The 27,755-nt window shown below is 47.6% G+C and overlaps 1 protein-coding gene across 6 annotated transcripts in view; it reads left to right on the top strand.

The window, feature by feature from the left end:
- The window catches only part of ATF7IP (activating transcription factor 7 interacting protein), an 828,655-nt gene that overhangs the window by 403,341 nt on the left and 397,559 nt on the right, over positions 1-27,755 (top strand). For 5 of the 6 annotated variants that reach the window (XM_069231239.1, XM_069231237.1, XM_069231238.1 and 2 more), the window contains 3 exons: positions 20,102-20,178; positions 20,569-20,654; positions 21,174-21,326. In XM_069231239.1, coding sequence (XP_069087340.1) covers positions 20,102-20,178; positions 20,569-20,654; positions 21,174-21,326 — 316 coding nt within the window. The remainder of the gene's footprint in view (positions 1-20,101; positions 20,179-20,568; positions 20,655-21,173; positions 21,327-27,755) is intronic. The other variant, XM_069231235.1, reaches the window with a different exon arrangement.

Raw genomic sequence — 27,755 nt, 5'->3', positions numbered from 1 at the left:
AGGTACAACATGCACTTCTAAAGATGCCCTTCGATAAGGAGCGTTTATTTGGTCCACAAGTTTATACCATACTTGAAAAATTAAACAAAGACAATCAAACTGCCAGAGCCATGGGAGCTTTGCAAGCCAGCACACATAGAAGTAATTTTCGTTGTACAGGGTTTTGTAGAGATTTCAGTTCATCATTCCAAGAACCAACCACAAGTCAAACTAAATGCACCTGGCAATACACCAGAGGTTATTTCAGAGGGTTATGTAGAGGAAACAATAACAAAGGAATAGGAAACCATCTTCCTTTAGAAGTTCCTCGTCAGTCTCTAAACAATGACTCAAAAAAAGTAACAGTAAACCACATCACTCATGTAGAGGGAAGATTACAACACTTACTCCAGTATTGGAACTTTCATAGATTCACATGCTTGAATCATTCCCCGTCGTCGAGATGGAAGTCCCCGGTATAATTTACCCAAGTAATGTCCAGACATATTAACAAAGAAAAAGGCCCTAGGCCTCTTCAATTTAACAGTCTATCAGAGTCATTTTGTGAAAAGGACCAAACTTGAGCATCCACCAATCAGACGACGGCACCCTCCAGAATCCTCCCGAGAGAAGCTCCAGCACCTCAGATTTTCTACTGCACGTCGTGCTAGGGAGTCTCCTCAGAGCTCTGTTCTTTCTTCACACATTTTTTCAACATTTGTCTCTCAGAGAGACTTATCTAACTTGATTTGTCAACTATTTTCCAACTATGTCTGACAAGGAGAAGGGTCTCTTCAGAGACTGCAAGACTTTTGGAAAGAAAAGGCTTCATTCTGAAGAACCTCACTAAGACTGCATTTACTGCCTTTACCCAGATCATTCAGCTAAAGACTGTAAGATTTGTCGTACTTTTTCTTCTAAAACTTTAAAAGACAGGGAAGGCAGATTATTGATATGGCTGCAGAAACTAAAACATAGGAAAGACCCAGTTTCTGACTCTGAGAGTGTTGAATCATCAACATCCAAGAGGGCGAGATCAGGCTCCAGATCCCCCTCACAAAAGCCCACAAAAATACTGCTTCACGGTCTTATAAGGGCTGCAGCCCATCTTCTTCCCCAAAGAAAGTTTCCAGGAAAGAGGGGAAAGGCCATTCTTCCAGTTCAGAGAGGCACAGGAAGTCTTCCTCCGTACCACCATCTGTGCCTTTTAAGAAGCCATCCTCTGTAACTGGGGAAAAAAGCATCGTCGACTGATTCATCGTCGACGGTACCGTCGGTGAGTGCTTTTCTGGCGACGACATCTACTTCTGGGTTTCCACCATCGACGGCTCCGCCGGCGACATCGTCGACGAGGACAGGTACCCCACCGTCGACGAGAACTGCAGCTACGACATCAGCGTCGACGACCGTCTATACATCGTCATCGGCGACGGTGCTGATGTAAGTGTCAGCCCTACCGTCGTCGACGACTTCATAGACGGTAGACTCTTCGGCAAGACTTTCTTCTATTAAAATCTCTGTGCGTCCAGCATCTACGACACCGTCCGCGACAAAGTCTATATATACACCGTCGACGACATCGTATACAACACTGTCGACGAGAGAAAAACATCTAAAAAGTGTGGAAAAGCTGATGCCAACTCATACATCACCTAGTAAGGTGTCCTCCCTTGTTCCAGTCCACCTTTTGGAGGGAGACGAAGACTCAGATGATGAGGGGCCATTTGGAACAGTCCACAGTCCATCCCAACTGAACGTAAAGTACCAGGAAGAGGAGCACTATGAAGAGGCATATGACCCCCAATTTTATTCAGAACAGCAGCAATACCAACAGGGAGCCCTTATTCCTTACTCCCTATAAACTGACCTCAGAGCGATGTTGGTTGATTACAACAGGTTTCCCCCTCAAAGAGAACAACCTCCCCCCATCGCCCGTCTATGGGGTTACCACTCCACACCAGAGGCCAACTTCCTTACCTCTCACGAATGTGGCCACTCCTGATATGACACTTCCTCATGATACTGACATCTCAGAAGGGGATCAGGAAGAAGGGGAGCTCCTGGACACTCACTCAGAGTGGGACGAATACATCATCCCTGCTCCTCCTTCTCCTTCTCAATCAAATGTGGAATCCCCACCAGAAGATATAGGAGGGTTTCACAATCTTCTAGAGAGAGCGGCCAAACGTTTTACTTTACCAATGCCTACCAAGCAAACAGACTGTTTTCTTTACGACTTTAAGGAGCCTTTTCAGAAATCCGTGCGCTCTATCCCGATGGTAAACTACCTGTGGGAAGAGGGTCTTGAGGTCATGCATAATCCGGGTACAGTTACGGCAGTACTGCCTCGTCTGGATAAGAAATACAAAGCACCTGATGATGCACCAACATGCTTAACGGAACACCCTCCTCCGGATTCAGTGGTAGCTCAGGCAGCACAAAGAAGATCTAAGAATCCTTCTGCCCTGATTTCCGCACCCCCAGATAAAGAGGGTAGACGGCTAGATAACATAGGTAAAAGGTTTTCTTCTATGGCTAGCCTAGTAGTTAGAGCTGCCAACTCTTTGGCAATACTGGCTAGGTTCGATAGACAGCTTTGGGCGGATATTGCACCTTATATTAGCCAGTTGCCGGAAGATGCAAGATCAGAGGCAAATAAAACGGTACAGGAGGGTCAACGCACATCTGCAGAGCTTATAGACTGTGCAATGGATATAGCAACCACTGCTTTTCGACAACTCAGCGGTGCTAAGAAGGCAAGGTTGGCTTAAAGCTACCTCTTTCCGCCCAGAAGTGCAAAATAAAATCTTGGACTTACCTTTTGATGGCCAGGCGTTATTTGGGAAACACATTGATGACTCCTTACAATCCGTCAAATCGGACACAGACACGGCAAGGTCACTAGGGACCCTGCAATATCGAAAGTCTTCCTTTCGACCTAGAGGGCGTGGCCAACCCTCATACAGAGGAGGATATCAACAACACAGGTATTCCGCCTATCCTTCCTCTTCCCAACAATATCGCCAATACTACTCACAAAGGAAGCCGCTGCAACCTGCCTATGGTAGACCTGGTGGCCCTGGACGCTCAACCTGCCCGGCCAAAGATTCGGCTCGTAGAACCTGATGCTTCAGAGGCTCCGGCTATGTCCAGTTCTCCTCCTTTCATTCTGGGCGGGAGGATATCTCTATTCCTCAAACAATGGCAAAACATTACTTCAGACAAGTGGGTCCTACAATTAGTGAAACGGGCTATACTTTAGAATTTATCCAGATACCTCCCTCCAACCCCCCTCCCCTCCCGCAGGACTCCTTCAAGATACCCTCAACAACTCAAAAAGGAGATCGACAAAATGCTTCTCAAAGGAGCTATAGAGAAGGTGCCTCGAGCCCAGCGAGGAACAGAATTTTATTCCAGGTTCTTCCTCATTCGGAAAAAGTGGAAGGATTGGAGGCCGATCCTCGATTTAAGGGAACTAAATGTCTACTTAAAAAAGCAATTGTTCCGTATGATCAGCCTACAAGATGTCCTCCTGCGTCTCAATCAGGGAGATTTCATGTCTACACTAGACCTGAAAGACGCATACTTCCACATAGCCATCCACCCTGCCCACAGAAAATACTTGAGATTCACCGTAGCCAGCAGCCATTTTCAATACTGTGTCCTTCTTTCGGACTGAAATCAGCTCCCAGAATATTTACCAAATGTCTAGCACCAGTCGCAGCCTTTCTCAGAAGGAGAAAACACCAAGTTTTTCCATACTTAGACGATTGGTTGATAAAGGCAAAGACCTTCGCAGGAGCGCACAAATCAACAAAAAAGTGCGTTTCCTTACTAACCAACCTCGGACTCACCATCAACTGGGAGAGAGCCAAGCCTCTACCAGCACGCGATATTACCTTTCTAGGGGCAAAACTGGACACAGAATCCACCATGGCATGTCCCACGTCAGAGAGGCAACAAAGGTTACTGACTCTAGCAAGTTCCATACAGAAAAGAAGAAAGGTTACTGTCCGTCTGTTCAAGTCTCTGTTGGGCATGATGTCTTCATGCATACCTCTGGTTCCTCTAGGCTGTCTAAAGATGCGCCCCTTACAAAAGCAACTAAATTGTCGATGGCTCCAAGTGTCAGGCACTTTCGAGGATCAGATACAAATAACTCCGATAATGCTCTGAGATGGTGGTCTCAAAGGCATCATCTATCAATCGGCCTTTCGTTTCTACAGCAGCCAGCTCCGTGGACCATAATGACGGATGCATCACTGGAAGGCTGGGGAGCTGTGTTACAGGATCTGCAAACAAGTGGCAAATGGCCACTGCATCTGGCATCAATGCATATCAATTGGCTGGAGCTCAGAGCAGTGCACCTGGCCTTACAGGCGTTTCTTCCCAAGATCTCAGGATCGCAAGTGGTAATAAGGACGGACAACACTATGATGCATTACCTCAACAAACAAGGAGGCACAAGATCTCTCACTCTCTCCAGAGAAGCCCAAGCAATATGGAACTGGGCCTCGCAGCAAGGCATCACACTATCAGCGGTACACTTGCCGGGAATGAAAAACAAGACAGCAGATGCACTCAGCAGGCAGAAGTCGAACTGCCACGAGTGGGAGGTAGACCAGACAGTAGTGAACCATATTTTTTCCCTGTGGGGAACACCAACGGTAGACCTGTTTGCGAACAAACTCAACGCCAAATGCCAGTTCTTCGCAAGTTGGCATCACCAGAAGGGATCTTGGGGGAATGTGTTTTCCATAGTCTGGTCAGACATATTTGCTTACGCCTTTCCTCCAATTCCGTTGTTCCCACGGGTACTCACGAAGATGAAAGCAGAGCCGTGCACTCTGATATTGATAGCTCCGTATTGGCCGCGTCAACATTGGTTCGCAGAACTTCTCCTTCTATCAATCAAGCCTCACATTCCGCTGGAGCCGTTACCTCAATTGCTAACAATGAACAAGGGCCAGGTTTGGCACCCTGATCCGAAGTCAATACGTTTATCAGCCTGGCTCCTCACCACAGAGCGCATCCCACAGGACTGCAGGGATATTTTGTCAAAAGCCAGAGCGTATAGCACCAACAAAACGTATTATTGTAAATCGAGAAGATTCTGTGTCTGGTGTCATCAACGACAGATTGACCCATTAGTCTCACCACCAGAGGAAATATTACCGTATCTGTTGCAGCTTGCTCAAGCTGGCCTGGCACATTCGTCCATTAAAGTTCACCTAGCAGCTATAGCTGCATACAGACGTTCAGATGCTACACCCTCACTCTACTCCTCTCGGCTGATTAAGAGGTTCTTGAAGGGGCTTTTCAGAGTTTTCCCTCCTTTCAGACCACCACCTCCTTCGTGGAACCTGAATATTGTCTTAGCACAACTGATGAAGCATCCGTTTGAGCTGATCCATTGTGCTTCTCTCAAGTTCCTGTCATGGAAGGTTGCCTTATTGGTAGCTCTCACATCAGCTAGGCGAGTCAGCGAGGTGCAAGCTCTTTCCATCCAAGAGCCATTCATACAGCTTAAGCACAACAGACTGCTAATGCGCACTAACCCGCATTTTATTCCAAAGGTTCCTTCAGACTTTCACATCAATGAACCTTTAGTCTTCAAATCTTTTTTTCCTCATCCATCTACTCCGGCTGATAGGGCATTACACTCCTTAGATGTTAAAAGATGTGTTCAATTTTATTTGGACAGGACTAAATCTTTTCGACGCTCTAATCAGCTATTCGTAGCATACAGTGCTACTAGGAAAGGTCATCCACTCTCCAAGCAGAGTATTTCCAGATGGATCGCCTCAGCCATTCGCTTCTGCCATCAAGCAGCAGGCAAACCTCTGCACTCACCTGTACATGCTCACTCCACGAGAGCAGTCTCATCGTCAGCGGCACTGTTTGCCGGAGTTTCACTACAAGACATTTGTAGGGCAGCAACATGGAAGAGCTGTCATACATTCACAAAACACTACTGCTTGGAATCTCTATCTCAGGGAGAGGTAGCAGTGCATCAAGCGGTTCTCAGAAATACCTTCAGGTGAAGGTGAGCCATCTCTTCTACATCCCTCCATCCTAGAACAGGTATGCACATTGTTTATATCCCTTATATTTGCTTAAAAAAAAAAAAGAAAGAAAGTATACAAGAGTAAGAGAACATTCTAACAGACACATAAGTGGTAGTTTTTAATGATGGTATTCATATTACATAAGTGTTTTAGAACGATTTTTGCTCTGTCTCTCGGCATTTCTTTATGTAAATGTGTATATATATATGTGTGTGTGTGTGTATATATATATATATATATATATATATATATATATATATATATAGAGAGATGTGTATATATATATATATATGTTCGATGGCATGTGTAGCTGCAGATACACATGCTGTGCACATCCCGCCATCTGGTGTTGGGCTCGGAGTGTTACAAGTTGTTTTTCTTCGAAGAAGTCTTTTCGAGTCACGAGATTGAAGGACTCCTCCCATTTCGGCTCCATTGCGCATGGGCGTCGACTCCATCTTAGATTGTTTTTTTTCCGCCATCGGGTTCGGACGTGTTCCTTTTCGCTCTGTGTTTCGGGTCGGAAAGTTAGTTAGAATCTCGGAAAAATCGTCGGTATTGTTTGCGTTCGGTATCGGGTTAGTTACAACAGATCGACACCGACTTTTGAAGAGCTCCGGTGGCCCTTCGGGGTTTTTTCGATCCCCCGTCGGGGCCTGGTCGGCCCGACCACGTGTCTCTTCAAGGCTGATGGAACGGACCCCATTCTGCTTCTGCCCAAAATGCCATAACAAGTATCCATATACAGATCAGCATCTGGTCTGTAACTTGTGTTTGTCGCCGGAACACAAGGAAGATACTTGTGAAGCCTGTCGAGCGTTTCGGTCCAGGAAGACACTAAGAGACCGAAGAGCAAGGAGACTGCAAATGGCGTTGGCGCCGACAGGACAAGAGCGTTTCGAGGAGGAGGAAGAAACATTCTCCATCCATGAATCGGACTCGGATGAGATCGATCCCTAAGAAACGCCGAAAACCGTGAGTAAGACTTCGAAACACAAAACTCACGAAAAAAACACTAAAGCCCAGGGGACGCCACCACCAACAGGCCATGGCTTAACCCGAAAAATAGGTGACCGATCATCGGCACCGAAAAAGGGCACGCTGGGGGCGAAGTCATCCGACTCCGGTTGAGATACTGCCACACAGCAATCTCGGGCTCCAGATAGTGGCTCCGAGCAGGTTCGGCACCGAGATAGCGGCACCGAAATGGGTCGGCACCGAGAGACCACGACGCCGAAAGTAAAGAAGGTTTCATCGGAACCGAAAAAAGCAGCCGATAAGGTTTCGATACCGAAACATCCGGCCTCGGAACCGAAAACGAGTTCCTACACTGAGGAACAAGGACTGTCCACACAAATGAAGACACATAGATTTGGACAGGAATTGGAAACAATAGAGCCAGACTATACACAAAGAAGGCTCCATATCCAAAAAGAAACAGGGAAGATCAGTACTCTCCCTCCAATTAAAATGAAACGCAAACTTGCCTTTCAGGAAAAAGACAAGCAGCCACAGGCAAAGGTGGCTAAACAAGTAACCCCGCCACCATCTCCACAATGCTCTCCGCAACCATCACCGGTAGCCACTCCACCAATGATGCAATCCCCAACTCATACAGGAATGAGTCAAGATGACCCTGACGCATGGGACCTTTATGACGCACCAGTGTCAGATAATAGTCCTGAATGTTATCCAGCTAGACCGTCGTCACCAGAGGATAGTACAGCCTACGCACAGGTGGTGTCGAGAGCAGCGGCATTTCATAATGTCAGCCTGCATGCTGAGCCCATTGAAGACGACTTTCTTTTTAACACACTGTCGTCCACACACAGCCAGTATCAAAGTCTTCCTATGCTACCCGGAATGCTAAAACACTCCAAACAAGTGTTTGAAGAGCCTGTAAAAGGAAGGGCCATTACTCCAAGAGTGGAGAAAAAATATAAAATGCCACCAACAGACCCCGTGTACATCACACAACAGCTAACACCGGACTCAGTTGTAGTAGGGGCTGCGCGCAAAAGAGCGAACTCACATACTTCAGGAGATGTACCACCTCCAAATAAGGAAAGTAGAAAATTCGACGCAGCAGGCAAAAGGGTGGCGGCACAGGCAGCAAACCAGTGGCGTATTGCCAATTCACAGGCTTTGTTGGCCAGAAACGATAGGGCCCATTGGGACGAAATGCAACACTTTATAGAACATTTGCCCAAGGAGTTCCAAAAGAGAGCGCAGTAAGTAGTAGAAGGACAGAGTATCTCCAACAATCATACGGTCAGCAATGGATGCTGCAGACACAGCTGCTAGAACTGTCAACACAGCAGTAACAATAAGGAGACATGCATGGCTGCGTACATCAGGATTTAAACCAGAAATACAGCAAGCTGTGCTGAATGCCATTCAACGGACAGCAGTTGTTTGGGCCGGAGGTGGACACTGCGATCGAAAAACTTAAAAAAGACACTGACACGGCCAAAGCCATGGGCGCACTCTACTCCCCATAGGGCAGAGGCACATTTCGAAAAACACAGTTTAGAGGGGTGTTTCGAGGACAAAGCACAGAACCCACAACCTCACAGACAAAACCCACTTACCAGAGCCAGTATCAGCGGGGACGTTTTCGGGGACAATATAGAGGGGGACAATTCCAAAAGAATAGAGGAAAGTTCCAAAGTCCCAAAACTCCTCAAAACAAACAGTGACTTCCAAGTCACACATCCCCAACACATAACATCTGTGGTGGGGAGACTAACCAAATTTTACAAACATTGGGAGGAAATAACAACAGACACTTGGGTCCTAGCAATTATCCAGCATGGTTATTGCATAGAATTTCTCAAATTCCCTCCAAATGTCCCACCGAAAACACACAATATGTCAAAACAACATATAGATCTTCTAGGACTAGAGGTTCAGGCATTGCTACTAAAAGAAGCAATAGAATTAGTACCAAAACACCAGAAAGGAACAGGAGTTTACTCTCTGTACTTTCTCATACCCCAAAAAGACAAAACTCTGAGACCTATATTAGATCTCAGAACATTAAATACCTACATCAAATCAGATCACTTTCACATGGTGACATTACAAGACGTAATTCCACTACTCAAACACCAAGACTACATGACAACACTAGACCTAAAGGATGCATATTTCCATATACCAATACATCCTTCACACAGAAAGTACTTAAGGTTTGTATTCCAGGGGATACATTACCAATTCAAGGTGTTGCCATTCGAAATAACAACTGCGCCAAGAGTTTTTACAAAGTGCCTGGCAGTCGTAGCTGCACATATCAGAAGGCAGCAAATACATGTGTTCCCGTACCTAGACGATTGGTTAATCAAAACCAACACGCTAGAAAAATGTTCACAACACACAAAGTATGTCATAGAAACCCTCCACAAACTAGGTTTCTCAATCAACTACACAAAGTCACACCTTATACCGTGTCAAACACAGCAATACTTAGGGGCGACAATCAACACAGCAAAAGGGATTGCCACTCCAAGTCCACAAAGGGTTCAGGCATTTTACAATTGAATACAGGCCATGTATCCAAAACAAAGAATACAAGTCAAAATGGTGATGAAAATCCTAGGCATGATGTCCTCATGCATAGCCATTGTCCCAAATGCAAGGTTGCACATGCGGCCCTTACAACAGTGCCTAGCATCACAGTGGTCACAGGCACAGGGTCAACTTCTAGATCTGGTGTTGGTAGACCGCCAAACATACACCTCGCTTCAATGGTGGAACAGTATAAATTTAAACAAAGGGCGGCCTTTCCAAGACCCAGTGCCACAGTATGTAATAACGACAGATGCCTCCATGATAGGGTGGGAGCACACCTCAATCAATACAGCATCCAAGGACAATGGGACACTCACCAAAAACAGTTTCACATAAATCACTTAGAACTATTGGCAGTGTTTCTAGCGCTGAAAGCATTTCAACCCATAATAGCCACAAACACATTCTTGTCAAAACAGACAACATGACAACGATGTATTACCTAAACAAACAGGGAGGGACACACTCAACACAGTTGTGTCTCCTGGCACAAAGAATATGGCATTGGGCGATTCACAACCACATTCGCCTAATAGCACAATTTATTCCAGGAATTCAGAATCAGTTGGCAGACAATCTCTCTCGGGATCATTAACAGATCCACGAATGGGAGATTCACCCCCAAATACTAAATACTTACTTCCAGAGTTGGGGAACACCACAAATAGATCTATTTGCAAAAAAGAAAAATGCAAAATGCCAAAACTTCGCATCCAGGTACCCACAAGATCAGTCTCAGGACAATGCGTTATGGATGAGTTGGTCAGGGATATTTGCTTATGCTTTTCCCCCTCTCCCACTCCTTCCATATCTAGTAAACAAGTTGAGTCAAAACAAACTCAAACTCATACTAATAGCACCTACATGGGCAAGACAACCTTGGTACACAACACTACTAGACCTTTCAGTAGTGCCCCCTGTCAAACTACCAAACATACCAGATCTGTTAACGCAACACAAACAACAGATCCGACACCCAAATCCAGCATCGCTGAATCTAGCAATCTGGCTCCTGAAGTCCTAGAGTTCAGACTCTTAGACCTTACACATGAATGTATGGAGGTCATAAAACAAGCTAGGAAACCTACCACTAGACATTGCTATGCAAATAAGTGGAAAAGATTTGTTTATTACTGCCATAATAATCAAATTCAACCCTTACACGCATCTGCCAAAGACATCGTAGGATACTTACTACATTTGCAAAAGTCAAAGCTAGCTTTTTCTTCCATTAAGATACATCTTACAGCAATTTCAGCTTACCTGTAAATTACGCACTCAACTTCTCTATTTAGGATACCAGTCATAAAAGCATTTATGGAAGGTCTAAAGAGAATTATACCACCAAGAACACCACCAGTTCCTTCATGGAACCTCAACATTGTCTTAACACGACACATTGGTCCACCTTTTGAGCCCATGCACTCTTGTGAAAAGCAATACTTAACTTGGAAAGTTGCATTTTTAATTGCCATCACATCTTTAAGAAGAGTAAGTGAGATTCAAGCATTTACCATACAAGAATCAGTTATTCAAATACACAAGCATAAAGTAGTTCTACGGACAAATCCTAAATTTTTACCAAAAGTCATATCACCGTTCCACATAAATCAAACAGTAGAATTACCAGTGTTCTTCCCACAGCCAGACTCTGTAGCTGAAAGAGCACTACATACATTAGACATCAAAAGAGCGTTAATGTACTACATTGACAGAACAAAACTAATTCGAAAAACAAAACAATTATTTATTGCTTTCCAAAAACCTCATACAGGAAATCCAATTTCTAAACAAGGCATTGCTAGATGGATAGTTAAGTGCATTCAAACCTGTTATCTTAAAGCAAAAAGAGATCTGCCTATTACACCAAAGGCACACTCAACTAGAAAGAAAGGTGCTACCATGGCCTTTCTAGGAAATATTCCAATGACCGAAATATGTAAGGCAGCTACATGGTCTACGCCTCATACATTTACCAAACACTACTGTGTAGATGTGCTAACGGCACAACAAGCCACAGTAGGCCAAGCAGTACTACGAACATTGTTTCAAACAACTTCAACTCCTACAGGCTGAACCACTGCTTTTGGGGAGATAACTGCTTACTAGTCTATGCACAGCATGTGTATCTGCAGCTACACATGCCATCGAACGGAAAATGTCACTTACCCAGTGTACATCTGTTCGTGGCATTAGTCGCTGCAGATTCACATGCGCCCACCCGCCTCCCCGGGAGCCTGTAGCCGTTTAGAAATTGATCTTGAACATCTGTATATTTGTAAATATATTACTTTAAACTACATTATGTACATTACTCCATTGCATGGGCACTATTACTAGCATACACAACTCCTACCTCACCCTCTGCGGGGGAAAACAATCTAAGATGGAGTCGACGCCCATGCGCAATGGAGCCGAAATGGGAGGAGTCCCTCAGTCTCGTGACTCGAAAAGACTTCTTCGAAGAAAAACAACTTGTAACACTCCGAGCCCAAAACCAGATGGCGGGATGTGCACAGCATGTGAATCTGCAGCGACTAATGCCACTAATATAGATATAGATATAGATAGATATAGATAGAGATAGTTATATATATATAGGTGTATACCTTTATAGTTGCATATATTTATATACAGAAATATAATGAGGTTTCATGTATCAAGGTGTTTTCGATCAAATATGTTATTATATTACAATGTGCATAGCTACTGCTCTCTATTCTGATTCAAGCATGTGAATCTATGAAAGTTCCAATACTGGAGTAAGAAAATAAGTTACTTACCTGTAACTGTAGTTCTCCAGTATTGGAATCTTTCATAGATTCACATGCGACCCACCCGCCTCCCCGGAGAAGCTCACTTCACCTTTCTCTCTCTCTTTTTCCTATATTGTACGCACTTGTGCTTGGAAAATCTGAGGTGCTGGAGCTTCTCTCAGGATGATTCTGGAGGGTGCTGTCTCCTGATTGGTGGATGCTCAAGTTTGGTCCTTTTCACAAAATGACTCTGATAGACTGTTAAATTGAAGAGGCCTAGGGCCTTTTTCTTTGTTAATATGTCTTGACATTACTTGTGTAAATTATACCAGGGACTCCCATCTCGACGACGGAGAATGATTCAAGCATGTGAATCTATGAAAGATTCCAATACTGGAGAACTACAGTTACAGGTAAGTAACTTATTTTCTTTTACCCCCAGTGGACTTAAATCACCACAGATGAATGGGTATTTCAAATTATCCAAAATGGTTATTGTCTGGAGCTCATTTCCACTCCATCAAATAGACCCCCTCGTACACACAAACTCTCACAAGATCATCTAACCCTTCTCAAATAAGAAGTAAATTCCCTTCTAAAAGAAGCTATAGAACCAGGGCCCTTACAATACCAAGGGACAGGAATGTACTCCTTGTATTTTCTAATTTCCAAAAAAGATGGGTCTGTCAGACCAATATTAGATCTCAGACCCTTAAACACTACATTCTATCTTGGTCACTTTTTCAGGATGTTATTCTTCTTTTACAAATAGGAGACCTTACGACAGGCCTAGATCTAAAGGATGCTTATTTTCACATTCCCATTCATCCTGCACAGAGAAAATACCTAAGATATGTTGTAGCATGAAAACTTTGGAGTCACTACTGTTCCCAGAGTATTCAGAAAATGCCTTGCAGCAGTGGCAGCACATCTCGGAAGAAAACAAATTCATGTTTTTCCTTATCTGGACGATTGGCTCATAAAGGCCAATTCATTCCATTGGTATCAAAAAGATACTCAAACTACAGTATACCTCTTACATTCTCGAGGATTCACCATAAACTACCTCACGTCCCAGCTTGAACCTCTGCAAACTCAACTATACCTAGGAGCTATCCTAAATACACAATTAGGAGTAGCATTTCCCAACTGTAAGGAAATGCCTCCTTGGCATGGTTACCCCCCAACTTTTTGTCTTTGCTGATGCTAAGTTTTGATTGAAAGTGTGCTGGGACCCTTCTAACCAGGCCCCAGCACCAGTGTTCTTTCCCTAAACTGTACCTTTGCTTCCACAATTGGCACAGCCCTGGTACTCAGATACGTCCCTTGTAACTGGTACCCCTCGTACCAAGGGCCCTGATGCAAGGGAAGGTCTCTAAGGGCTGCAGCATGTCTTATGGCAGCCTGGGGACCCCTCACTCAGCACATGCATACTGCCTCACAGCTTGTGTGTGCTGGTGGGAAGAAAATGACTAAGTCGACATGGCATTCCCCTCAGAGTGCCATGCCAACCTCACACTGCCTGTGGCATAGGTAAGTCACCCCTCTAGCAAATAAATCCCCCCCCCCCCACCCCCCTGGAGCGACCCTTGCCTACGGGGTCGCTCCCCCTGCGTGACATTGGCACCAAAAACAAATCCCTGACGCCTATTGGTTTCTGCCCCCTTGGGGGCAGATTGACCTAAAATCGGCCAAGGGGGGCAGAAATGGTCTAAATACAATTTGCCCCCCAGGGGAGCAACCCTTGCCCAATGGGTCGCTCCCCATCTCTAAAAAAAGAAAAAAAAAAAAAATATATATAATAATTGCCCTGGCGCCTAGTGGTTTCTGCCCCCCCCCCCCCCTATTTTAGACAGAAATTGCCTAAAATAAATTAATCCCCCCAACCCTCCCCCGGGAGCGACCCTTGCCTACGGGGTCGCTCCCCCTGTGTGACATTGACGCAAAAAAAAAATCCACGGTGCCTAGTGGTTTCTGCCCCCCTTGGGGGCAGATTGGCGTAGCAAAAATCGGCCGATCTGCCCCCAAAGGGGGCTGAAATGGCCTAAATACAATTTTCCCCTCCAGGGTAGTGACCCTTGTCCAAGGGGTCGTTCCCCATCTGTAAAACAAAAAAATTTAAAAAATCCCCGTGCCTAGTGGTTTCTGCCCCCCTTGGGGGCAGATCGGCCTAATCAAAATAGGCTGATCTGCCCCCCAGGGGGGCAGAAATGGCCTAAAATAAATTCCCCCTCCTAGGGGTGCGACCCTTGCCTAAGGGGTTGCTCCCCACCTCCAAAAAAAAAAATGATTCCTGGTGCCTAGAGGTTTCTGTCCCCCCCCCCCCCCCCCCCCCCCCCCTTGAGGGGGAGGGGGGGGGCAGAAAAGGCCTTCCCAAAAAAATGCCCCCCCTGGGAGCGACCCTTGCCCAAGGGGTCGCTCCCTTATGACAATTAAAAAAAAAAAAAAAAATCCCTGGTGTCTAGTGGGCGTTTCAAAAGCCGGATTGCAAGCAATCTGGCTTTTGAAACGCTCAGAGAGACTTCAAAGGGAAGGACATTCCTTTCCTTCCCTTTGAAGCCTCTCTGGGCCTCCCCCACGTGATCGAAAGAGAAATGCCTTGCATTTCTCTTGCGATCGCACAGGAAGATGAGCTATGGGAGGAGGCCCTCTGTGATTGTCAGAACGCGATGTGCGCTGACGTCACAGGGGGGTCGGGGTGGAAGGGGAAGGGCTTCCCCTTCCATCCCTGCCTTGGGGGGGGTGGGTGGAGAGCACAGGGTGGGAGCGCTAGCGCTCCCCCCAGTTCCCGGGTGTAGGACGAAGTGACTTGAGAGGTTAAGTAGTGACAAAAATCTGTAACGCTTTATGTAGATTCCCAGACCACGGACATTCTAGGTGAGTATCTTGTAGTCACTACACCCCATCTAGGAGTTTTCAGTAGCCATCGTCCTCCCACCCGCTCCGTCCAGTGCCCGTAACCAGCTGTGGTAACTAGAACAACATAAACAAAACTTAACTAGACATTTGCAGACATTACAACCTCCCACCCGCGGGCAAACAATGTGTAACTGTAAGACTATTGTATTCCAACCCCTGTGTACGCCACGAATGCACAACCACCCCCAACCTCTGTCTAACAATGACCAACCAATGCCTACAGAGCTCCGCAGCCAGGCGTATCATACACTGTCAGTATGTAATAAGCAAAATGATGCAGTGCTCCCCCGGCTTATTATCCTAATGACCTGCCAAGAATCAGCAAGACCTCATCTGACCCTGCCAGGTTTGTCAATGCTGTGGGACCATGTTCCCCAATCACTAGGGCCGGTCACAGTTAAACCTTAGCTGTCCCCAGTCAGTGGTCCACCCCAATGAGTGGTCCCCATATTTTCAGAATTCAGGAAACTTAACCACAACAAATAAATAAGGGGACTAATGCGGTAACCCATCACAGTCTGCCAAAGTATCTGGTACCACACATGTCTGCTGGTGTAGTTGAAGTCAGTAGGGGCGAGCCCTCCGTGGACTCTTGTAGAGGAGGAGTCACCTCACTGGGCAGCCGAGTCTCTGTAGTAAGATGCATGGCTCCATCCTCCTTAATATGCACTTGTTGCGAACCCAGAGGAGTGAAACTCTGTTTTTTTTTCTTTTCTTTTTTTGTACCTGAGCGGGCTGACCCTTTTCCAGTTCGCGTGACCCCATGATGCAGTGGAATCATCTCTGATCCCCAGCCATTCCCATATTTCCTCCGGTCTATCAAAAAAATGAGCCTTGTTATGTAGGATAACTTTCAGCCAGGCCGGCTACATAAGCATATAGCGCAGATGCAGTGCTCTTAGTTTTTGTTTGACCGCGAGAAAGGAATTGCAGCGATCTTGAACCTGCTTAGTGTAATCAGGATAAATGGCTATCTTGCAGTTTTCATAATGGGGATCTTCTGCTCCCTTGCTGCCCGCATGCATGCGTCGCTGTGGGGGTCCAGGGGGATCATCTTAGGCTACTCACGGGGTCGCAGTTGCAGGGGAGCCCTTCCTGTGGTGTTTGTTCTCTGGATCTCGAGCTGGGGGCGTCGGGTGCAGTGTGAAGTCTCACACTTCCGGCGGGAAGAGTCACTTCTTTAAAAGTTGCTTGGTTGCAAAAATGTAGCTGTTGAGCAGAGCCGCTGTTCACAGGAGTTTTTTGGTCCTGGGGGTCAGGGCAGTCCTCTGAGGCTTCAGAGGTCACTGGTCCCTTTTGGATGCGTCGCTGGTTGCAGGTCTTCGAATCAGGAGACAGGCCGGTAGGGCTGGGGCCAAAGCAGTTGTCGTCGTCTCTGCAGGCTTGTAGGTCAGCAGTCTTTCTTTGTAGTTCAGGTTGCAGGAATCTGATTTCCTGGGTTCTTGGGTGCCCCTAAATACTAAATGTAGGGGTGTGTTTAGGTCTGGGAGGGCAGTAGCCAATGGCTACTGTCCTGGAGGGTGCCTACACCCTCTTTGTGCCTCCTCCCTGTGGGGAGGGGGGCACATCCCTAATCCTATTGGGGGAATCCTCCAAAACTAAGATGGAGGATTTCTAAAGGCAGGGGTCACCTCAGCTCAGGGCACCTTAGGGGCTGTCCTGACTGGTGGGTGAATCCTCCTTGTTTTTCTCATTATATCCTCCAGCCTTGCCTCCAAAAGTGGGGGCAGTGGCCGGAGGGGCGGGCATCTCCACTAGCTGGGATGCCCTGGAGCGCTGTAACAAACTGGGTGAGCCTTTGAGGCTCATCACCAGGTGTTACAGTTCCTGCAGGGGGAGGCAAGAAGCACCTCCACTGAGTACAGGCTTTGTTCCTGGCCACAGAGTGACAAAGGCACTCTCCCCATGTGGCCAGCAACTCATCTGGTCTGGTTTGTGGCAGGCTGGCAGGACCTGGTCGGCCTAACACTAGTAGTCGGGTTGGTATTCAGGGGGCATCTCTAAGATGCCCTCTGGGTGCATTTTACAATAAATTGCACACTGTCATCAGTGTGCATTTATTGTCCTGAGAAGTTTGATACTAAACTTTCCAGATTTCAGTGTAGCCATTATGGAACTATGTAGTTTGTGTTTGACAAACTCCCAGACCATATACTCTTACGGCTGCCCTGCACTTAAAATGTCTAAGGTTTTGCTTAGACACTGTAGGGGCATAGTGCTCATGCACATATGCCCTCACCTGTGGCATAGTGCACCTAGCCTTGGGGCTGTATGGCCTGCTAGAGGGGTGACTTACCTATGCCACAGGCAGTGTGAGGTTGGTATTACACCCTGAGGGGAGTGCCATGTCGACTTAGTCATTTTCTTCCCACCATCACACAAAAGCTGTGAGGCAGTATGCATGTGCTGAGTGAGGGGTCCCCAGGGTGGCATAAGACATACTGCAGCCCTTAGAGACCTTCCCTGGCATCAGGGCCCTTGGTACCAGGAGTACCACTTACAAGGGACTTATCTGAGTGCCAGGGTTGTGCCAATTGTGGAAATGAAGGTTCAGTTTAGGGAAACAATACTGGTGCTGGGGCCTGGTTAGCAGGGTCCCAGCACACTTTCGATCAAAACTTAGCATCAGCAAAGGCAAAAAGTCAGAGGTTAACCATGCCGAGGAGGCATTTCCTTACAAATGGGTACTGCGTCAAAACATTGTTCTAAGGCGGTGCGGGTGTCCAGTATCGCAGCTAAAATCTCCGCCCTGGTGAGTTCCTTCTCTGCCTCCAGCGGATCTCCCTCCTCCAGGGCCCCGGTCTGCCTCATTAGTCGATGTGTGGGCAGCTGAAACGTTGTATATTGCGTGATGGTGTTCAATTGTGCAAACGGGCTGACTTATCCTTCCCCATGCTGTTTGTTAGATTACAACGGCCACACGATACAGAGGACAGTTATTAATGGGTCGTTGGGGTGCTCCAGTACCGGATCTCTGATCGGTGCACCACTCCCTGACCCTATAGTTCCCCAGTGACTTCAGACAATCACATATAATGTCAGATGCGTAACAGCCAGGACGTAGTTGCATTGCCTGCAAGGGGTGTTGATAGTATCATGGGGATGAGGCCCTCCGTAGCAACGTACATAATCCAGATTACACAGTCTCGCTTCTCACATGTGGCAGGCAGCTTTCAGGTTACTCCAGGCCCTGTGACCCTCTGACTCCACTGCACCTAGCTATCCCCGATCTTTCCCACACTCGGCCTAGGCCTCCGTTCATAAGGGCTGCTGTTTATTCCCCGGGTTGTGGCACCGGACGCGCACCAGACTGCTGGCCGCCCTCCGGTTCTGAGGCACTACGATCACGATCTCCACAGCACGAGGTAGCGATCAGCGGAGTGGGCACGTCCAGTCCCCGTCAGCAGAATGCAGAATCGATGCAAGCACGTCCCCCGGGCCTTAGTCGCAACCATCCCAAGCGGCTACCAGGCAGGACTGTGCTCAATCCGAGCCTTTTGTCCCCACAACATGGTCCCCACGTCCCGGACTGCTTCAGCGAGGGAACACAGTCGGCCTGTTTCTTCCACGCGGGACACACCACGCCTCAGGTCCTGCACACGCTCCCCACGGCACCCATGGGGCCGGAAATCAGTCAGTGGGTGCCAGGTCCCTCGTAGATGCCAGATGAGTGCCAGAGAGACAGGCCCAGATAGGATTTATGTAGGATTAATGCGAGTTTAACCGCCCAGCTGGCGAGAGCTCAGGAGCTCACGTCCTGGTGGCCATGTTGTCGTATAAATGTATTTTGATGTTCCTACAAAAAATGCTTTTTATTCTGATTCAAGCATGTGATTCTGTGAAAGATTCAATAATGAGTAAGAAAATAAGTTACTTTACTTGTAAATGTAGTTTTCCATTATTGGTATCTTTCATGGATTCACTTGTGACCCACCCTCTTACCCTTAGAGGCTCACCTTATCTTGGATATTGTACTTATTCACACTTGTGCTCTGAAAATCTGAGAGACAGAAGCCTCTGAGACGAGTGTTCTAGAGGGTGATACAACTTGATTTGTTGGAGATGAAAGTTTAGTCTCTTTTTTTAAAATGACTGGCATGTGTTACTAAACTGAAGGTTTTATGGCCTTTCCAGGCTAACTTTAGCATTACACTGCTTTCTAATGGTACGGTGGGACTCCCACTTAGATGACGGGGAATGATTCAAGCATGTGAATCAATGAAAGATACCAATACTGGAGAACTACAGTTACAGGTAATTAACTTATTTTCTTACCTGTAGAGTGGTACCTGTGATAGAAGTTAGTCCGCTGGCAGATGGCTTTATCTGGTGTGCTTAACTGAGTGTAAACTGCTCTTCATTCAAAGCGTTGGAATAAAATGCAGTGAAGGTCTGAAGGTGTGACAGAATGTTCTGCAGTATCAGGTTGTGTCCCAAATGCTGTTTAATTTTTGGGTTTTTTTGTTTTGCGAGGTGGTAGTGAGGCAGTTAATCTGAGAATCTGTCTGGATCATGGGAGTATCAGAGGTTTTACAGAGTTTTTGTCTGTGTGTAAGGGAAATCAGAAGGTTACGGAGAGGAGGGGGATATTAGTTCTTAATAATCGATGTGCATATTGAAAGGAGTATTTGGTGCAGTGGAATTCTGTTTGAGATGGAGTGTGTCTAACACAATGGAAGATTTGGGAAGCTTAGAAGTAATCTGGGATTTGGAACCAGGTGTAGAGCGAGGGAGGAAGGGAGTAACTTGAAAATACTTTCAATCTAGTAACAGTAGATTTACCAATCCTAACTTGCTGTTTTTCAGATACAAGCAGTGCAGCCAGTACCGCCTGGATCTCCGGGCAAAGTCATAGGCGATGGATCCAGCACCCTTTTGCAACGGTGAGGGAGCGATTGGGTTTGGGTGGGACTCATATTACTAGACTTCCCTCCTGTAAGTATTTATTCTTGTTCCTGTGAATGGGTAAAATGTACTTGTCTGATTTCTTACCAGGTTACTTCTTGGTAAGGCTCATCCATTTTTCTTTTAGACTGCAGACTACCCTGAGATCAAATGCCAAATACTGCTAATTAAAGAGGTTTTCCATAAGATGTTTGCTTTCAGTTCGCAGTATATGTAGTTGGTTCATAGCAGGTCAATCTGTACTATTGGAAGCGATGGTGGATAATCGTCAAAGAGGTCAACTGCATTCATCAGATTCCCCAACTGACAGCAGCTATAACCCTGGCATCCTGTCCACACAAAGCTAACGTAGAACATTTATTCCACAGAAATGTTGGGACTGTTAGGCAGATGCTGGACACAAGGCGAACAGGGGATACGTCGGTATCAGCCTTACATACCCCCACAACTGCAGGTATGTTAACTTCACAGATCACTTGGTTTTGTTTGTCCAATATCTCTTTCCCATGACTTCTTTTATGGGACTTTTGATGTTCCTAGTTTTCTTTATATAGAGGGACAATGTAACTGAGGGCAATCTAGACAGTCTGTATTTTTACACTTGGTGCGGATCCTAGGGCAGTGTAGGGCATCAGGAAAATAGGCGAGAAAAGAGGTGACTAGATTGCGCTTGTTGTACCCCTCTACATTTGTTTTAGTCTTTGGTGTACTACCTTACCAAGTAGTCTTGTTTTGTATGTTCCTCTTCTGTAATGAAAATGAGTTAGACTTGGCTTATGTATGGAGGTTTGCTTGAGAGAATGCCTGTGAAAGGAGAAGTTTTAGCAGGCAATCCTGTTACAGCCCGAGAAGTTTCCTAAATAGCAATGTTGTAGTCCATTAAGAATTTAATGTATTTCTTTTCTGTTTGAGTAGTGTGGTTTCGACTTCGTATTCAGCTCACCGTTTTAATTGAATGCTTTTACTTTTGCAGCACCACCACCACCACTACTTGCCCAGCCACCACCATTGCAAGCTGCTCCCAGCCAAGCACTTCAACGTATTGCGCCAACACCATCCTCTCAGACCCTCACTGTTGCTACCCCAGCAAGGTCGATGCCAGATTGGAAGCTAATTCAACAGAGGAGTAAGCACAAGGGACCGCAGAATGTTCTAATTGTGTATTGCTAGACTAGGTGGTCTTCTGGCTTATATATTTTATCACCACTACTCTGAAATGCTTGTGGTGGTGATGTATATGATGGATTGGGTAGCATTACGTTTATTGATGTTCATACACTTTTCACAACTTAGCCCAATAGAATGTGTTTGGGATCCACAGAGGAGCAGTGAGGAAAAAGAAGCAGGTGCCCATGACCCTCCTTCTAGTAGCTCCAACCTGGTCAATATAGCCCTGGTGTTCACTGCTCTTGGTGATGTCACTTAATCGACATGAGTCTCATGCTAAGGCTGGCAGTTCTCACTTACCATCAAGGCCAGACACCCAGATCCAGACAGCTGAACTTGTGATCTGGCAATTAGGTTCCTAGAGTTTGGCTACCTCAAAGTTCCAGAGAAATGCATGATTATTTCGTGAAAGGAGTGCAAACCCACTACCTGTGCCTGTTGCACAGCTAAATGAAAGATTTGTGCACTATATCTCCAAACAGTTATTTCCCTTTAAGTTCAATAGACTATATGCTACTTCCTACACCTGTGCATACTTGCCCTGCCTACACCCCTGTATACACTGCAACTAACTGTAGTTACCGAAAAGACATCTCTCAGCACTTTTTAAGGTGCCATTCCTTAAGGCTTTCATGAAGTCTTCTAAAAGGTCAATACCTCCTAAAACTCCTCTTGTCCCTCTGCAGAACCAAAATGTGGTCCTCGTGATTTGCGTTTTACCCCCTACAGCCATGCTGCCTACAGTTCTTGTCGTGGAAGGTGGTTTTCTTAGTGACAATCACCTGCCTCAGACTCACTGGTGAGCTCCATGCTCTTTCAATACAAGAACCATTCATCCAGGTTCACTAGGATAAGATAGTCCTTCAGATCAGCCCCATGTTTCTGCCAAAGGTTTTATCACCTTTACATAAACCAGACCATTGAGCTGCCTGCCACCTTCCTGCATCCAGAGACTATAGCAAAAAGGGCCCTTCCCACTAGATACAAAAAGGGTGATCATGTACCATATTGATAGAACTAGGCCTTTTCATAAGCCCAATCAACTTTGTATGTCTTTTTCCAAACCCCACAGAGGCCATCCATCCTGTAAATCGGCATTGTGAGGTGGACTGCTAACGTCAAGTGGACATTCCCTATGCCCCCTACAGCCCACTTCATATACAAAAGTGGCACTACTGTAGCTTTCCTAGGTAACATCCCTTCTCTTTCGGCATCTCCATTGATAGTCATAAGCACTGAATAGTGCGGAATACCAGAGCACTCTTTCATAGTATATCTTAAGTATAAATGTTAGCCTTTTTTCAGGAAGGCCTGAGTAGGAAAATACTCTTTTTGGCATGATTACCCCCAATTGTTGTCAGTGTTTTGACTGTGTTCACAGGGATCCTGCTAACCAGGGCCCCAGTGACTGTGCTCTCTCCCTCTAAATTTAGTTGCTTAGGACTTTGCACACCTCACAATTGGCATACTGGTGCCCCCTTATAAGTCCCTAGCATATGGTATCTAGGTACTTAGGGCATTGGGGCACCAGGGGTTCCCCATGGGCTGCAGCATGTATTGTACCAACTATTGGAGCCCATGCAAAATGTGTCTGCAGGCCTGCCATTGCAGCCTGCGTGAAAAAGTGCATGCACCCTTTCAATCAGGTCACTGCAACTGATCACTGTAAGTCAACCCTATGGTAGGCCTTTCTAGCCCAGAGGGAAGGGTGCAGGTGTGTGTGTGTGTGTGAGGACACCCCTGCATGAGCAGAGGTGCCCCTACGAACTCCAGCTCCATTACACTGGACTTTGTAAGTGCGGGCAAGCCATTTTACCCGTGTACTGGACACAGGTCACTCACAACCTGTGGCCAGCTACATAATGGTAACTCCAAACCTGGGCATGTTTGGTATCAAACATGTCGGAATCATATCCCAATACTGTTGCCAGTATTGGTTGTATGATTCCATGCCTTCTGGGGGCTCCTTAAAGGCCCCCCAGCATTGCCCCTACAAGTCTTCTGGGGATTTCTGGGCAGCCCTCGCTGCTGCCACCCCTCAGACAGGTTTCTGCCCTCCTGCTGCTTGGCCAGCTCAGGCAGAGGAGGGCAGAACAAAGGATTACCTGTGGGCGAGGGAGGTAAGACCCTCTCCCTTGGAAAAAGGTGTTACATGGCTTGGGAGGGGTAGTCTTGCCAAGCCACCGATATGCTTTGAAGGGCACATTTGGTGCCCTCTTTGCATAAATGAGTTTGCACCAGTTCAGGGACTCCAGTCCCTGCTGTGGCGCAAATCTGGACAATGCAAAGGGAAGTGACCACTTCTGTGTCCAACACCAACTGGTGATCACCCTGCTACGTGACCAATCCCTCCTTCCTGGTCTATATAGGGTCTCCTTATTGGATGGGTTCTCAGATTCGACGTGCAGGATTCCAGAAAGACTCCTCTGTAACGTTTACTTCATCATCTGGCCACTGGAACTGCAACTGGACCTTCCAGGAACCGACATTCTGCAACTACAGCAACATTTCCCCGGGTTTGCATCCTCTGAGGGCGGCGAGTCTTCAGCCAGCACAAGAAGTAAGAAGGAATCTCCCTTGGAGTGAAGGAGTTACTCCCCTGCATCCGCAGGCACCAACTGCAGTGACAGCCGGCTGCGTGAATCTTCTCTTCTCTGGAGCTATGTGGATCCTTCATCACAGGTGGTGGTCTGGAGAGGTCCCCTCGGACATCTCTACCAGCTGTCCAACTTGGGAGACGGCAAGCCGTTGTCTCTCCTTGCAGGACAGTATCCCTGTACCCCACAACTCCTGCAGCTACCAAGACTTGTGTGTTACTCCTCCAAGGGATGTTCAGGCCCAGTGAAGCTCCGGCCTCCGGCACTTCTTCCTGCAAGGTCCTCATGCCTGCTGCTCCAGCGATGTCAGACATTCCTCCAGGTGTGCTGAGTGGGCTTCGCTGCAACTCCTGTGCCTGCTGCCGATGGGTTGCCTGTGGGGGCTGCCTCCTCTTCTTGTGACTCTTCCTGCTGCTGAGGGTCACCCCGGACTCCCCTCTTTGGGTCGAGTCCCCTGGACCTTACTGGTCCCCTTCAGCCTTGCAAACCTTCTTCTCCGACTCCCATTTGCCAAGGCTTGTTGGTGGTTTTCCAGCACCACTGACTGACTGCATATTGACCACCAGTTGGGGACATCACTTGAATCACTTCTGGGACTCCTCTTCGGCTCATGTGCTGCACTGCTGACCTTCTTTGTCCATCATTGACCTGGTCCTGCATCCACAGAATGGTGAGTAGTGGCTTCTGCACAACCGGACACTCCAACTGGAGTTGGTCCTCTTCCTTTGCAGGCCCTCTTCTGTCAGGATCCAACTTTGGGTTCTTCCATCCTTAGCTGGGTCTTGCATAATCCTTTTCCAAAGTCCTCCTGTTGGTTTTGGTGAAAAGTAGGATCTGATAGAGACTTCTAGTTGCAGGTTCCTTACCTTTGAATTTCCCCGGGCGTCAGACTGGATCCGGAGATTTTTTTCTTCAAGCTGTACCCCTGCGTGCCATTAGGTGGTATCAGCCGACTCCACGGGCGTTGTTGGCGTTGTGGTAGCCTTGATGATGTTGCAGTCGTATATAGGTACCACCCTGGCGCGCTGACGTCAGTTCTTTTCTTTCCGCGGCAGCCTAAACGCAGATCTGGAGAAGAGCTACCCCAGTCATTATTTGACCAACTGCTACATTTTGTCGAATTTGTTTTTGATGAGTTTTGGTTTGCGTCAAGGGATGTTGGTGACAGATCCGCACCTCGTGTGCCTCTTGTGTTCTGAGCGCGACTATGAACCGAAGTCGTGATCCGCATTTCGGGCCATGAACCCGAAAGCTTTGAGGGAGCGGTCCCTAAAACTCATGGCGGCTGACACTACTCATCTGGACATTCGGGTAAGAAGAAGAAAGCGAAACGTTCTTGGACTTGGCCCCATCGCTCGCACGACGTGATGCGGCAAGAGCGTTGACGTTCTAGGCCTTCTTTCTCAGAGCCTCAGTCTGGGTCCGCTCCGTGCCTCCCTGAATTTCCGTTAGCTGGGGCTACCCCTGCCCATCTTAAGGAGTTCTATGAGGCCATGCGCCTCATATTTGGGCAGCCCGAGCCACCCTCGGTGCCATCGGTCCCAGGAGAGACGTGAGGGCCTCCTCGGGTTCAAAGTCGGTGACTTCGGTCCTGACTCCTGAGGACCCCTCAGGATCCGCTTCCGGATCTGTCCTGTTGGCGGTCATGCCAACGTGACCTTCCTCTGCATCAGGTCAGACGTCAACGCTCCCGGCACCGATTGCGACCTGGAGCCGGAACGCCATCACTCAACGCTGATTCCGTTTTCCATGTTGTGCCCAGGGTCGATCCTAAACCCTATTACAATGCGTATGGATACGGGGCTAGTGTAGAGGGGTCGCTGGACCTTTTAGAACACCAGCTTGAGCCTGAACGCGATTGGGTACAGGATTTGGGTGATGCCAGTGGGTTGAATACCTCCCCTGACACTGGCATGTTCTCTCCCTGTACCGTGGCTACAGAGGAGGGAGCGTCTTATTCTATGGTGGTGAGAAGGGCGTCTGAGGTTTTGAACCTCGAGCTTCCTTCTGTGGAGGTCAGGCCTAACCTCCTGACTGAAGTGCTTCAGCCTGGGGCCTCCAGCTCAGAACCCCTTCTTCCCTTCCACTTACTGGGGACCTGGTCCAAACCCAGCACAGGGGACGATTGCCCGCCGCCATGAGCCTGCATTCCCCACCTCTCCCCCAGACAGGGAATCAAAAAGACTGGACAATTTAAGGAAGAAGATGTTTTCTTCTGCCAGTCTCGCGCTGTGGTCCATGAACACCGCATGCCTTTTGGGCCGCTATTCCCATACTCTCTGGGATACGGTTGCGCAAGTGCTGCCTCAAGTTCCAGAAGATGCCCAGAACATTGTCTCCCAAGCCATGACAGATGGGATAGACGCAGCCAAGTGCATGATCCGTTGTGTACTTGACATGACCACTCACTAGGCAGATCAGTTACGTCGATGGTGGCACTGAGATGCCACGCCTGGTTGAGTACGTCTGGCTTTTCTGGGAATGTCCAGCAATGTTTGATGGACATGCCGTTTGATGGCGCTTGTCTCTTCGGAGACGAGGCGGACTCAGCGCTCGAGTGCTTTAAGGATTCCCGGGCTACGGCTCTGTCCATTGGCCGTGCAGCCACTCCTTACCCCCCCTCCACCCTCAGTTCGCCTCTCGCTCCTTTCGTGGCTACGGAAGGGGCACCCAACTGCGTCCATTTCCACTGGGCCACCGACCGATGCATGCTGTACAGCCCCTGGACAGATGCGTGATTCACTGAGATTGTGGATCAGGGAGTCAGCGGCCCACCCAGTCCACCCCCACCCACTCCCCTGCCTCAAAACCTTTCTAGTCCGTTGGGACATCCGGGACCAGTTGGTGGCAGAATTCACCATCATCTGCCCCACTGGGAATCCATTACCATGGACAGGTGGGTTTTACAGATCGTCCGAAGGGGCTACTCCCTCCACTTCGAGACGTCTCTAGCCATGCCACCATAATTCCATCACCTATCAGAGGATCATTTGGCACTTCTCCACTAGGAAGTCAATGCTCTATTGGCCAAGCGAGCCATAGAGAGGGTCCCTGCGCCAGAAATAGGTAGTGGTTTCTATTCCCGCTACTTTCTGGTGCACAAAAAGGACAAGGGTCTTCGCCCTATCCTAGACCTCCTGTCCCTCAATCTCTTCCTCAAGAAGGAGAAGTTCAAGATGTTAACCCTGGCTCAGGTCCTTTCTGCCCTGGACCCTGGAGACTGAATGGTAGCGTTGGACTTGCAGGACGCCTATTTCCATGTTCCCGTCCTGTCGGCCCTCGGACGATACCTACGATTCGTGGTAGGTCACGAGCACTTTCAGTTCACCTTGCTCGGCTTTGGCTTTACCAGTGCCCCTCGGGTGTTCACGAAGGTGATGGTAGTGGTTGCAGCTCATCTGCACAGGTTAGGGGTTCCAGTCTTCCCCTACCTTGACGACTGGCTGTTGAAGGTAGACACAACCCAGAAAGTCATCTCCCACCTCCAGACTACGGCGAACCTCCCTCATTCGCTGGGGTTAACTATCAACGTGCTGAAGTCAGACCTGACTCCCTCTCAGACACTCCCTTTCATCTGAGCTGTTCTGGACACGTAGAGTTTCAGGCTTATCCTCCCGAAAAGCGAGTCCAGGATATTCGGGCTATGGTAAAGATGTTTCAGCCTCTATCCTGGATTTCAAGAGAATGACACTGAAGCTGCTGGGCCTCATGGCCTCCAGCATCCTGCTGGTCCAACATGCCAAATGGCAAATGAGGTCTCTGCAATGAGACCTGAAGTTCCAGTGGGCGCA

This window comes from Pleurodeles waltl, chromosome 4_2 (genome assembly GCF_031143425.1).
Source record: "Pleurodeles waltl isolate 20211129_DDA chromosome 4_2, aPleWal1.hap1.20221129, whole genome shotgun sequence".
Taxonomy (NCBI): Eukaryota; Metazoa; Chordata; class Amphibia; order Caudata; family Salamandridae; genus Pleurodeles; species Pleurodeles waltl.
The sequence above is the reverse complement of the archived record's forward strand: the minus strand, read 5'-3'. Positions and strand labels throughout refer to the sequence as shown.